General features: G+C 27.8%; 2 protein-coding genes across 2 annotated transcripts in view; one reads left to right on the forward strand and one right to left on the reverse strand.

The window, feature by feature from the left end:
- The window catches only part of morn5 (MORN repeat containing 5), a 60,177-nt gene extending 48,518 nt beyond the window's left edge, over positions 1-11,659 (forward strand). The window contains exons 8-9 of the transcript XR_009815844.2: positions 5,885-5,989; positions 11,557-11,659. The gene's annotated coding sequence lies outside the window, so the exon portion shown is untranslated. The remainder of the gene's footprint in view (positions 1-5,884; positions 5,990-11,556) is intronic.
- lhx6a (LIM homeobox 6a) overlaps positions 1-14,774 on the reverse strand; it is a 38,279-nt gene extending 23,505 nt beyond the window's left edge. The window contains exons 1-4 of the mRNA XM_061966374.1: positions 14,689-14,774; positions 11,848-11,907; positions 11,548-11,736; positions 9,355-9,476 (exon numbers count right to left, since the gene is read on the reverse strand). Of these exons, the coding sequence (XP_061822358.1) occupies positions 9,355-9,476; positions 11,548-11,736; positions 11,848-11,907; positions 14,689-14,754 (437 nt within the window). The 5' untranslated portion in view covers positions 14,755-14,774. The remainder of the gene's footprint in view (positions 1-9,354; positions 9,477-11,547; positions 11,737-11,847; positions 11,908-14,688) is intronic.
- Positions 14,775-14,984: the final 210 nt, after the last annotated feature.

Consider the following 14,984-nt stretch of genomic DNA (forward strand, 5'->3'; position numbering starts at 1 on the left):
ACATGTCATATACATCATACGTCATATACATCATATGTCATATACATCGTACGTCATACAAAACATACATCATATACATCATACGTCATATACATCACATGTCATATACATCATACGTCATATACATCGTACGTCATATACATCGTACGCCGTATACATCATACGTCATATACATCATACGTCATATGTCATATACATCATATGTCATATACATCATACGCCATATACATCATACATCACATACATCATACATCATATGTCATATACATCATACATCACATACATCATACATCACATACATCATATGTCATATACATCATACATCATATACATCATACATGCTATGTCACATACATCCTATGTCACACATCATACATCCTATGTCACCTGCATTATACGTCATACATCATACATCATATGTCACATACATTATATGTCATACATCATATGTCATACATCATATGTCATACATCATATGTCATACATCATATGTCATATACATCATACATCATACGTCATACATCATATGTCATATACATCATACATCATATGTCATATACATCATACATCATACGTCATACATCATACACATCATACGTCATATGTCATACATCATACATCATACATCATATTTCATATACATCATACATCATTCGTCATACATCATACATCATATGTCATATACATCATACTCATACATCATACGTCATACATCATATGTCATACATCATATACATCATACATCATATGTCATACATCATACATCATATGTCATACATCATACGTCATACATCATATTTCATATACATCATACATCATTTGTCATACATCATACATCATACATCATATGTCATATACATCATACTCATACATCATACGTCATACATCATATGTCATACATCATACATCATACGTCATACATCATACATCATACATCATACGTCATATGTCATACATCATACATCACACATTATACGTCATACATCATATGACATACATCATACATCATATGTCATACATCATACATCACACATCATACATCATACATCACACATCATACATCATACATCATACGTCATACATCATATGTCATATACATCATACATCATACGTCATACATCATATGTCATATACATCATACATCATATGTCATATACATCATACATCATACGTCATACATCATACACATCATACGTCATATGTCATACATCATACATCATACATCATATTTCATATACATCATACATCATTCGTCATACATCATACATCATATGTCATATACATCATACTCATACATCATACGTCATACATCATATGTCATACATCATATACATCATACATCATATGTCATACATCATACATCATATGTCATACATCATACGTCATACATCATATTTCATATACATCATACATCATTTGTCATACATCATACATCATACATCATATGTCATATACATCATACTCATACATCATACGTCATACATCATATGTCATACATCATACATCATACGTCATACATCATACATCATACATCATACGTCATATGTCATACATCATACATCACACATTATACGTCATACATCATATGACATACATCATACATCATATGTCATACATCATACATCACACATCATACATCATACATCACACATCATACGTCATACATCATACGTCATACATCATACATCATATACATCATACGTCATATACATCATACATCAGAATGTATAGAGTAGTAGTTTGTAGACATAAATCCCCAAAACAACTTTCTAAACTACATCTTGTGAATAATGTATGAAATATTGATCATATTATATTATTGATATATGAAATATTGATCATATTATATTATTGATATATTAAATATTGATCATATTATATCATTGATATATGAAATATTGATCATATTATATTATTGATATATTAAATATTGATCATATTATATCATTGATGTATTAAATATCGATCATATTATATCTTTGATATATTAAAAATTTATATTTTATCATTGATATATGAAATATTGATTATATTATATCATTGATTTATTAAATATTGATCATATTATATCATTGATGTATGAAATATTGATTATATTATATCATTAATTTATTAAATATTGATCATATTATATCATTGATATATGAAATATTGATTATATTACATCATTGATATAATAAATATTGATCATATTATACCATTGATATATGAAATATTGATTATATTACATCATTGATATAATAAATATTGATCATATTATATCATTGATGTATTAATATGCACCAACTACCCCACAAATGTCATCAAGCAGCTTTTCTGCAGTGTTGTGTGACACACACATGTTGTGTGACACTAGACCACACATGTTGTGTGACACACATGTTGTGTGACACACACACATATCTTCTTGTCATTCATATTTGGGGTCTGTTGCCATGGAAACCGGAAGCACCTCAGCAGAGGTGGTTGATTGAAATAATGATGCAACACTCGGCATACAGTGTGAGCGTCAAGGGGGCCCTGATTACTAACTTCCTTTGTGTGTGTGTGTGTCTGGCACAGCAAGGGCTCTGTCCTGTACCTCTACCCTAACACACACACACACACACACACACACACACACACACACACAGCTATTAGTGGGCATTAAAGCAGCTGTCAGTCAAAGTCAGATGACAGATGACACACACATTATGTGCACACCTTTGAAAGACGTCCAAAATATGACAATAAACCATCACTGACTTTTATTGATGACATGTGCAGACCCATGGCAGCAATGACTGATGTATTGATTGATTGATTGATTGATTAAGAGCAAATGTAAACACATGAGTTATTTAACAAGCAACTAATGTACAAACATAAGTGAGTGGATTCATTTATTTGTACTAATTAAATATGACCAAAATATGCAATGAAGTTAAAAACATAGATTATATGTGCATTTATTTGTTTAATTAAATAATATGACAAAAAATGTATTATATATATATATATATATATATATATATATATATATATATATATATATATATATATATATATATATATATATATATATATATATATATATATATATATATATATACATACACAGTATATATAAATGAGTGGTTTATAGAAAGCTATATGACTAGCAAATGGGAACATTTAAATAAATAAATAATAATGTAAATAAATGTTTAAAAATATGTATTTTTAATATGCGGATTAACTTCTTTTTTTTTACAATATATATATATATATATATATATATATATATATATATATATATATATATATATATATATATATATATATATATATATATGCATAATAAAGAAGGGAAAAAAACATATATAAATCGCACTGGAGCACGGCCAAACTATGAAAAAAACTGTGATTTATAGTCCGGAAAATACGGTACTAGAAATTGGGAACTTTTAAATAAATAAATAATAATATAAATAAATATTTAAAAATATGTATTTTGAATATGTGTATTGATTTATTTTTTTACAATGATTAAATAATACAAACAAAACAAACACTATTTTTGTTTAATTAACACACAAAAAAGAAAAAATAGATATCGTTTTATAGATGAAAGAATAAACTACTAGAATCAATATGTAATAAAAGTGAGCGGAAACAATTGACAAATATTTTAAAACCTATAAATAATGTGTGGATTATAGTTGTTGTTTTTTGGACAAAAGAAAATAAACACTATATTTTTATTTTTAACACTAAAACTGGAAGAAATAAAGTCGTTTTTGGGGGCAGCTGTGGCGCGGTTGGGAGAGTGGCCGTGCCAGCAACCTGAGGGTTCCTGGTTCAATCTCCAGCTTCTACCAACCTAGTCACGTCCGTTGTGTCCTTGGGCAAGACACTTCACCCTTGCTCCTGATGGCTGCTGGTTAGCGCCTTGCATGGCCATCAGTGTGTGAATGTGTGTGTGAATGGGTGAATGTGGAAGTAGTGTCAAAGCGCTTTGAGTACCTTGAAGGTAGAAAAGCGCTATACAAGTATAACCCATTTACCATTTATAGGAAACAATATTTTAAAAAGAAATATCATTAATTTCTATTGGAAAAGTAATTATAGTAAATTTTACAAAAAATAGGCCATTTATTGAAAAAAGTATAACAAGTAATCTGTAATATAAGTGTGTGGATTTCTTTCTTACTAAAATAATATGACCAAAAAAAAGCAATCGATAAAAACTATTTATATAAATTTGTCATTTATATTTTAAATATGTAGACTAACTTATTTTATTTATATATATATATATATATATATATATATATATATAATTAAATATTACAAAAAATTAACACCATGATTCTATAACCAACACTAAAACTGGAAGAATTAAATGTAGTTTTATAGATTTAAAAAAAACAATATTCGAATCAATATATATTTAAAATTAGTAGAAACTATTTTTTATAAATAATTACAGTAAATATAACCAAAAAAATAGATGAATAATTTAATAAGTAAACACATAATTTAAAAAATGATTCCAAATGTGTAGATTTACTTTTTTTGTGATTTAATTCGGCAAAAAATAACCACAACATTTTTATAATTAACAGTAAACTGGAACAAAGAAAATAGTTTTATGGGACGAAATTTTAAAAATATATATATATATATATATATTATTATGAATTTATATGACAAGTGACTGAAAACATATTGTTTTCATAATGATAGTAAATATGACAAAAATAAGTCATTCATTGAAACAAGTATTCAAAGTGTTTTGATCACTTACTAAAATATGACCCAAGAAAATAGCAATTGATTAATAATAATAATAATAATTATATATATATATATATATATATATATATATATATATATATATATATATATATATATATATATATATATATATATATATATAATTAGTAATTTATAAAAGACTAAACATATAATTTAGAAAATATTCTAAAAGTGTGGATTAACTTTTTATGTAATTTAATTCGACAAAAAAATAAACACTATATTTGTATAATTAACACTCAAATTTGAATGATAAAAATAGTTTTATAGGACAAAATATTTTTTTAAACTATAATATAATTAATTTAAATGAGAAGTGACTGGAAACACATTGCTATAATAATAATAGTAAATATGGAAAAAAAATCTAATTATTGAAAAAGGTATTTCAAGTTATATTAGAAGTGTGTGGGTTTATTAATAATAATTTAAATACATAAATTAATTATTTATAAAAGACTAAACCTATAATTAGAAAATATTCTAAATGTGTGGATTAACTTTTCTTTGTAATTTTATTTGACAAAAAAAAAAAAGATCATATTTGTATGAACAACACTCAAATGAAAATAGCTTTATGGAACAACATTTTTTTTTTAAACAATAATAATTAATTTATATGAGAAGTGTCTTAATAATGATAGTAAATATGACAAAAATAAGCTATTGATTTAACAAAAGTAATCTATGTCACAAGTGTTTGTTTGTTTTGAAATAATGAAGCGCAACAAATAATAAGAATACATTTAAAGTGTTATATTTAAACACTAAATGAGTTCTTAATGATATTTTGTCACATCTTCCAACATGAGGACTCATTATTATTTCTGGCTGCGATGCCACGTGGAAGCAAAATATGAAGACTTCTAGATGCTACTTTGAAGACTTCTAGATGCTACTTTGAAGACTTCTTTGCACCTTTCCTGCACCACTTGACCACACCTACACCCCACCTCTACTTTGCACGCTCCATAAGGGCTGCAGGGGTCGGGGAGGAGGTCACCTGGAACATGAGCCCGGAGTGTGTTGACAAAAGTGATTGAAAGTCATGTGCAGAAATAAACACTGACTTTAAGTGTGTGTGTGTGTGTGTGTGTGTGTGTAGGGATGTAAGAATCACATTCAGATTGGAGAAAACACGCTGACCAGGCGCTCGGAGCGGTCTAATTGCTGGTCTGGAGGTCTGGAGGTGGAGGCCGACTAATTGCTGGTGATTATAAACCTCAGAGTGGTGCTTTGTGTCCCATCTCACTCACTAAACAGCCCCGGGCTCACTTGTCAGCACACACACACACACACATACGTGTCCTAAACACACACACACACAAGCTGCACACACCACCGTAAAAGATCAACTTTAAAAAGTTGGGTTCATGTGATGATGTTTGACACAATCTTGCACAAACACGCCTCTTCCTCCGCCGTGATGACAACACTTTGTCCTGTTGCATCACGCAAGTACTCACAAATCACTGCAATATTGGCTCAAATGTCAAATAAATACAACACTTTGTCCTGTTGCATCATGCCAGTACTCATAAATCACTGCAATATTGGCTCAAATGTCAAATAAAGCACACACACACACACACACAAAAAAAAAATATTTTCCCTTTTGTTTTGCTGCCTCAAAATGTTGCATTGTTTACTTTTGGACTTTATGGAATTTTACAAATAGAAGAAGAATGAAAAACAAGACTGCGCCATATTTCATTGTTTAGAAGAACTATTCTGTCACTTGAAATTGAATAAGTCATATTAGCAAAACAAAAACTGACTGCAAATGGTGCACATTTATAAAATACATATACTTTTCAATGATAGCTGAATAAAGTAAAACGGATTCATTTTGTTTGGACTTACTTTCAAACAGTCGTTTTTAACATCAAATAAAATATATATTTGTTTTCCAGTATTATGCAAAAGTAGAGCATGTAAATCTAAGACAATTCCAATAAAGAGAGCAAATGTTCTTTTGGTATGAATGTCATTATTTCAATCAATCAAAGTTGATTTATAATCACAAGCGTCTCAAAGGGCTGCACGAGCCACAACACATTTTTGGGTCTTATCGATACATATTACTAACCAATTGTTTAGTTAATAATACTTAATTAGTCAAAACAAATCAATACATTTGAATGCATGTTTTTAAATGGATTCATTATTTTGTCCATATTTAATTGGTCAAAAAAAACAACAAAAATGTTTTATTGAACAAATATTTTTAGATGAACTTCTTATTTTGGGGTAGTATTTAATCACTAAAAAAACAAACACATATAATGCATGTTATGTTTTAAATGAATTGCTTATTTTGTCATAATTAGTAAAAGAAACAAAAAAACAACAACACATTTATAATACTTTTTTTTTTTATTAAATACTTACCGGTACTTTTGTCATATTATTTAGTATGAAAAAATCCATACATTTATGATGAATGTTTTTAAATGAATTGCTTATTTTTTAAATCATATTCGATTAGTAAAATAAAATCCATACGTGCAGGTTTTTAAATAAATTGCTCAATTTTGTCATATTTAATTAGTACAAAAAAGTATCCATTTATAATGCATGTTTTTAAAGGAATTACTTATTTTTTTCATATTTAATTAGTAAAAAATAATAATACTATCATGTTTAATTAGTTAAAAAAATAATAATACTATCATGTTTAATTAGTAAAAAAAACATACATGCATGTTTTTTAAATAAATTACTATTTTTTTGTCATACTTAATTAGTACAAAAAGGTATCCATTTATAATGCATGTTTTGAAGGAATTACTTATTTTTTTCATATTTAATTAGTAAAAAGTAATAATACTATCATATTTAATTTATTTAAAAAAAACATACATGCATGTTTTTCAAATAAATTACTCATTTTTGTCCTACTTAAGTAGTAAAATAATCAATGCATTTATAATAAATGTTTTTAAAATAAATTACTGATTTTTGTCATATTTAATTAGTAAAAAATATATTAATTTATGATGCATGTTTTTAAATGATTTTTTAAAATCATATTTAATTAGTTAAAACAATCCATACATGCATGTTTTTTTAAACAAATTACTCATTTTTGTAATATTTAATTTGTAAAAACAATTATACATTTATAATGCATGTTTTTAAACAAATTGCTTTTTTTTATCATATTTAATTATTGAAACAAATATTACATTTATAATGCATGTTTTTAAATGTATTATTTATTTTTGTCATATTTAATTAGTTTAAAAAATACGTTTTTAATGCATATTTTTAAATGAATTAATTATTTGTCATATTCAATTAGATAAAAAATATATACATTTATAATGTATGTTTTTAAATGATTTTTTAAATCATATTTAATTAGTTAAAACAATCCATACATGCATGTTTTTTTAAATAAATTACTAATTTTTGTAATATTTAATTAGTAAAAACAATTATACATTTATAATGCGTGTTTTTAAACAAATTACTTTTTTGTCATATTTAATTATTGAAACAAATACTACATTTATAATGCATGTTTTTAAATGTATTACTTATTTTTGTCATATTTAATTAGTTTAAAAAATACGTTTTTAATACATATTTTTAAATGAATTACTTATTTGTCATATTCAATTAGATAAAAAATATATACATTTATAATGCATGTTTTTAAATGAATTACTTATTTTTGTCATAGTTAATTAGTAAAGAAAATCCATTTATAGTGCATGTTTTTAAATGAATTACTTACTTTTTCATATTTAATTAGTTTAAAAAACGTTTTTAATGCATGTTTTTAAATGAATTACTTATTTTCGTCATATTTAATTAGTAAAACAAAACATGTTTTTAATGCATGTTTTTAAATGAATTACTTATTTTTCATATTTAATTAGTTTAAAAATACATTTAATGTATGTTTTTAAATTAATTACTTATTTTCGTCATATTAAATTAGTAAAAAAAATATGTGTTTAATGCATATTTTTAAATGAATTACTTTTTTTTCATATTTAATTAGGTTTAAAAAATATACATTTATAATGCATGTTTTTAAATGAATTACTTATTTTTCGTCATATTTAATTAGTAAAAAAAATATGTGTTTAATGCACATTTTTAAACGAATTACTTGTTTTTTCATATTTAATTCGTTTAAAAAAACGTTTTTAATGCATGTTTTTAAATGAATTACTTATTTTTGTCATATTTAATTAGAAAAACAAAACATGTTTTTGATGCATGTTTTTAAATGAATTACTTATTTTTCATATTTAATTAGTATAAAAAAATACATTTATAATGCATGTTTTTAAATGAATGACTGTTTGTTGGTAAAAAAATAAAAAATAAAAAATAAAAAAATCCACACGTATAATACATGTTTTGAAATGATGATTATTATTGTTATTGTTACAAATCCATACAGACATATTTGAGGTGTGGGTGTTAAATGAATCCACGTAAGTATTGACAAAGTTGATGATATTATTTCAACGCCTCCATTGCTTCTCGCAGAGGGAGCGACACGTGTGCGCATGCGTGCGCGTGCAGAGAAAGAAAAGCAAAGAAAACTTACCCTACCTGAAATAATCCATTTTGCAGAAGATCTCTTTGTTTTTGACGTAGCAGCTGCTGTGCTGACGTAGTGACGTCCTGCACACGCAACACTCCAGGCAGCGCACGTGCCAGATCAGGTTGTTCACCTGGGTTGCGCGCGCACACACACACACACACACACGCACACACTCTTCATTACAATCATTGTGATTCATAAAGTACAACAACAAACACTGTAACGTGTCGCTATTTTAATATTCAAATTGGACTTTTTACCCACCCATTTTCTACCGCTTGTCCCTTTTTTGTCTTTTCTTTTAATACTTTGTGAAATAGCAAATGTAGTCAAATTATAAGAGTTGGTGGAAAATATTTCAATGCTGCTGCTAAAATTTGACTGAAAAAAATATTCTTGCACTTTTTAACAACACAACATTATTTTTATTTTTTTTATCACCACCATAAAAGATCTAGTAATGCTTCTTTTTTCTTTAAACAATCATAAAAAATATATGTTTAGCTCTCAGAACGAAAATATGTATAAAAAAAATCTCCTTAATGCCACTGCTAAAATGATTAGTATTTATTCCTGACCTGAATCATAAGAAAAATATCAACATTTAAACCACAATCATCAAAACAAAGTTTATTATTTTATTTGAACCAAATACATATTTCACACAAAGGAGAAAAAAAAAAGCGGCAGTATTTATTCAATGTATTCATCATCTAAATTATAACATATATATATATATATATATATATATATATATATATCTTTGGCAGCTTAGTCAGATGACCATGCTAATTTACGCTCTTGGGTCAGACACTTATTTCGATTTGATATTTTTTAATTTTGTAAGGGTACTTTAATCATTATTAATAGTTTATTGTTTTTATTTAGTTTCGTCATCCTATTTTAGTAAATCATTAGTAATATATTTTCAGTTATAATGAGTGTTGTGTGTGTGTGTGTATATATATATATATATATATATATATATATATATATATATATATATATATATATATGATGTATGTTCAACCAAATACATAATTAACACATTAATTAATAATCGATTTCAATCATCAAACAATCGATCACTAATATCAAACTACAGGATGTCAAAAAATGACAACAAAGAAACAAAACGACATTTTTCAGAAAATGTATTAATTGTCACTGCTAAAATTACCACGAGTATTTATTCCTGACCTTAATCATAAGAAAAATATCAAAATTTAAACCACAATTATCAAAACAAAGTTTATTCATATATATATATATATATATATATATATATATATATATATATATAAGAATAAACTTTGTTTTGATAATTGTGGTTTAAATTTTGATATTTTTTAATTTTGTAAGGGTACTTTAATCATTATTAATAGTTTATTGTTTTTATTTAGTTTCGTCATCCTATTTTAGTCAATTATTAGTAATATATTTTCAGTTATAATGAGTGTTGTGTGTGTGTGTGTATATATATATATATATATATATGTATATGTATATATATATATATATATATATATATATATATATACATATATATATATATATATATATATATATATATATATATATATATATATGTATATGTATGTGTATATATATATATATATATATATATATATATATATATATATATATATATATGATGTATGTTTAAGCAAATACATAATTAACACATTAATTAAAAATCGATTTCAATCATCAAACGATCGATCACTAATATCAAACTACAGGATGTCAAAAAAAATGACAACAATGAAATAAAAGGATATTTTTCAGAAAATGAATAAACCAACAAAAGTGTAAATATTTATTGGGGAAACATCCATCCATCTATTTCCTACCGCTTGTCCCTTAGGGGGTGGCGTGGGTTGTGCTGGAGCCTATCCCAGCTGCACATGATTGATTATTTGGCAATAAATATTGATAGCACCTCGATCTTAACGAAAATAGTTTTTCATCTTAAAACAAAGGCAGCCAATGGAATGAATTATGAAAGCAAAGAATGAGGTGGATACAATAAAAGTGGTTAAAAAGCAGACTCAAATCAAAGGCCTTTAAAAAGTGATATCATTTGCTTTCATGGCACATAATAAATAACAATAATCATTCTATTATGAAGGCCTTGCCTTGATGTCACGTGACGCACATATTATTGATGCTATTTCCTCCGTGTTCGATGAGCGTCTCACCTTGAGCAGGTATCGATCCAGGATCTCCAGGCCGCAGCTGGCGCACAGGTTCTTGCCGCCGGACGGCGCCGAGCTGGCGGTGGAGGCGGGCGAGCACACCGAGGGCGTGCAGGGCGTGCAGGGCGTGCTGGGGGACGAGCGCGCGTCCTCCCGCTCCGTCGCCTGGGACCGCCGGGACTCGGCGTCCGACTGGGGCACAACCGGGAAGGATGCGCGCGCAGGGCGTGAGAAAAAGTGTGCGTGTTGGATTGAGGCGGGAAAGAAGAAGAAGAAGAAGAAGAAGAAGAAGAAGATGCTCACCATTTGCTTGGAGTCCTGCACGCTGCAGCCTGCGGAACTCTGACGCTCAGCGGAGATCACCTGAACACACCACATCATCATCATCATCATCATCATCAGCATCAGCATCAGCATCAGCATCATCATCATCATCATCATCAGCATCAACCAGTGACGCGCTCCCCTGCGCCCACAATAAACCCGCGACCCCGTGAACAAATGTGCAGAAAAGTTGACAGTATGCATGTTGTGTGCAAGTGTGCAGAAAAATGTCAAATGCATCTTTAAAAAAAATAAAATAAATAAAATTAAATATTTACTAAAAAATGTGCAGAGAAGGTGACAATGTGCACATTTTTAACTGTATCTTTAAAAAACAAAGTAAATAAAAAGATATACTAACTATGGCAGAATATTTTTAACTGTTATCTTTAAAAAAAAGAACAAAGTAAATAAAAATATATATACTATGTCAGAACATTTTGAACTGTATCTTCTTTTTTTTTTAAACAAAGTAAATAAAAATATATACTAACTATGTCAGAACATTTTTAACTGTATCTTTAAAAAAAACTAAGTAAATAAAAAGATATACTAACAATGGCAGAACATTTTTAACTGTATCTTTTAAAAAAAACGAAGTAAATCAAAATATATACTAACTATGTGCAGAGGTGACACTGTGCATATTGTGTAAGTGTGCAAAACAAATTAAAATGTCTCTTTTAACAATAAAAATAAATGTGCAAAGGTGACCTTGTGCAAAAGTGTGCAGAAAATTGTAACTGTATCTTAAAAAAAACGAAATAAATATGTGCTACAAATGTGCAGAGGAGGCGACAATGTGCTTGTTGTGTAAAAGTGTGCAGAACATTTTTAACTGTATCTTTTAAAAAAACAAAGTAAATACAAATATACTAACTATATGTGCAGAGGTGACATTGTGCATATTGTGTAAATATGCATAAAAAATTAAAATGTATCTTTAAAAAAATAAAAAATAAATGTGCAAAGGTGACTTTGTGCAAAAGTGTGCAGAAAATTGTAACTGTATCTTAAAAAAAACGAAATAAATAAAAATATGTGCTACAAATGTGCAGAGGAGGCGACAATGTGCTTGTTGTGTAAAAGTGTGCAGAACATTTTTAACTGTATCTTTAAAAAAAACAAAGTACCGGTAAATACAAATATACTAACTATATGTGCAGAGGTGACATTGTGCATATTGTGTAAATATGCATAAAAAATTAAAATGTATCTCTTAAAAAATAAAAAATAAATGTGCAAAGTTGAACTTGGGCAAAAGTGTGCAGAAAAAGTTGAACTGTATCTTTAAAAAACGACTAGGACTAAAATTGTGCAGAAGAGGTGACAATGTGCATATTGTGTAAATGTGGACCAAAATGTAAAATGTGTCTTTAAAAAAACGAAATTAATACAAATATGTAGTAAAAATGTGCAGAGGTGACATTGTGCATATTGTGTAAAAGTCTGCAGAAAAACCCAAGATATATATATTTTTTTAACAAAATAACTAAACATGTACACACAAATCATGTGCAAAAATGGTGACAATGCATATTGTGTAAAAGTCTGCAGGAACATTTATAATGTGTCTTACAAAAACGAAATAAATACAAATATGTACTAAAAATGTGCATATTGTGTAAAAGTGTGCAAACAAATGTAAAAAGTGTCTTGAAAAACGAAAAAAAAAAAAAAAAAGTACTACAAATGTGCAAAGGTGACCTTGTGCATATTGTGTAAAAGTGTGCAGAAAAAAACGAAATATATATATTTAAAAAAAATAAAAGAACTAAATATACATACACAAAAAAACAATATATAAAAAGGGTGATATTGTGCATTTTGTGTAAAAGTGTGCAGAAAAACCCAAGAAATGTAAAAAAAGAACAAAATATAAAGACAAAAAACTATGTGCAGAAAAGGTGGCAATGTGCATAATGTGTAAAAGTCTGCAGACATATGTACAATTTGTATTTCTTTTTAAACGAAAGGAATACAAATATTGTGTACACGAACAATGAGCAGAGAATGTGACATTTTGTGTACAGAAAAATGTGAGATATATATATTTTTAAAAGTAAGGAGAATTTACACACAAAAAATGTGCAGATGACAATGTGCATGTGTAAAAGGTACAGAACCATTTCAGATACAAATGTTAAAAAGTAAGAACAAATGAAATAATCGTGCAGAGGACAATGTGCGTGTTTTGTAAAAATGTGCAGAAAAAAGTGAAGATATATATCATTTTAAATAAGAATACACAATGTATTCTTACTACAATGTGCATGTGCAAAAGTGTACAGAAAATTAAGATAAACATTTTGTTTTAAAGGAAAAAAATTGTGCAGAGGACAATGTGCATGTTATGTAAAAATGTACAGAACATTTTGAAAATATAATTTAAAAAAAACAATGTGCATGCTCTGTAAAAGTGAAGAGAAACATTGAAGATATAATAAAAAAGTGAACAGAGATGAATGTATTTTTATTTAAAAAGAGCAATGTTGTGTAAAAGTGAACAGAAAAATGGAAGATATAACAAAAAAAAAGAACAATGTTGTTGTAAAATTGTGCAGAACAATTGAAGATATAATAAAAAAGGACAATGTTGTGTAAAAGTAAACAGAACAATTGAAGATATAATAAAAAAGAACAATGTTGTGTAAAAGTGAAGAAAGATGAATGTATATTATTAAAAAAGAACAATGTGTAAAAGTGAACAGAAATATAATGAAAAAAGGGACAATGTTGTGTAATGTAAATGATATAAATAATGAATTGAAAGTGCAAAATGTCTGAAGTGAAAAGATGTTGGGTGTAGTGTTGCTGTACCTGCTTGGTGGTGGGAACAGTGTTGCCCTCTGACAGAGGGGACAGAACTTCATTTTTCCAGTACATCAAGCACAAAGCCTCCGGAGCCTCCGGAGCCTCCGCCCGAGTCAGCGGCAGCACTCAAGCCGGGGTGAAGTCGTCGACGGCCGGCCAGCGGAGCTCCGGTTATCCGCCGCTCGCATGGAGGTCTTGCAACTTTTTTTTTGATGGTAGATCCTTCCCCGGCCTTGGAGCGCTCCTCTGCCCGACAAATCTTCTCCTCTCTCCGCGTCCTTCTCGGTGGTTGCGTGGTGCGA

Source organism: Nerophis lumbriciformis, linkage group LG11 (assembly GCF_033978685.3).
Source record: "Nerophis lumbriciformis linkage group LG11, RoL_Nlum_v2.1, whole genome shotgun sequence".
In the NCBI taxonomy this organism is placed as follows: domain Eukaryota; kingdom Metazoa; phylum Chordata; class Actinopteri; order Syngnathiformes; family Syngnathidae; genus Nerophis; species Nerophis lumbriciformis.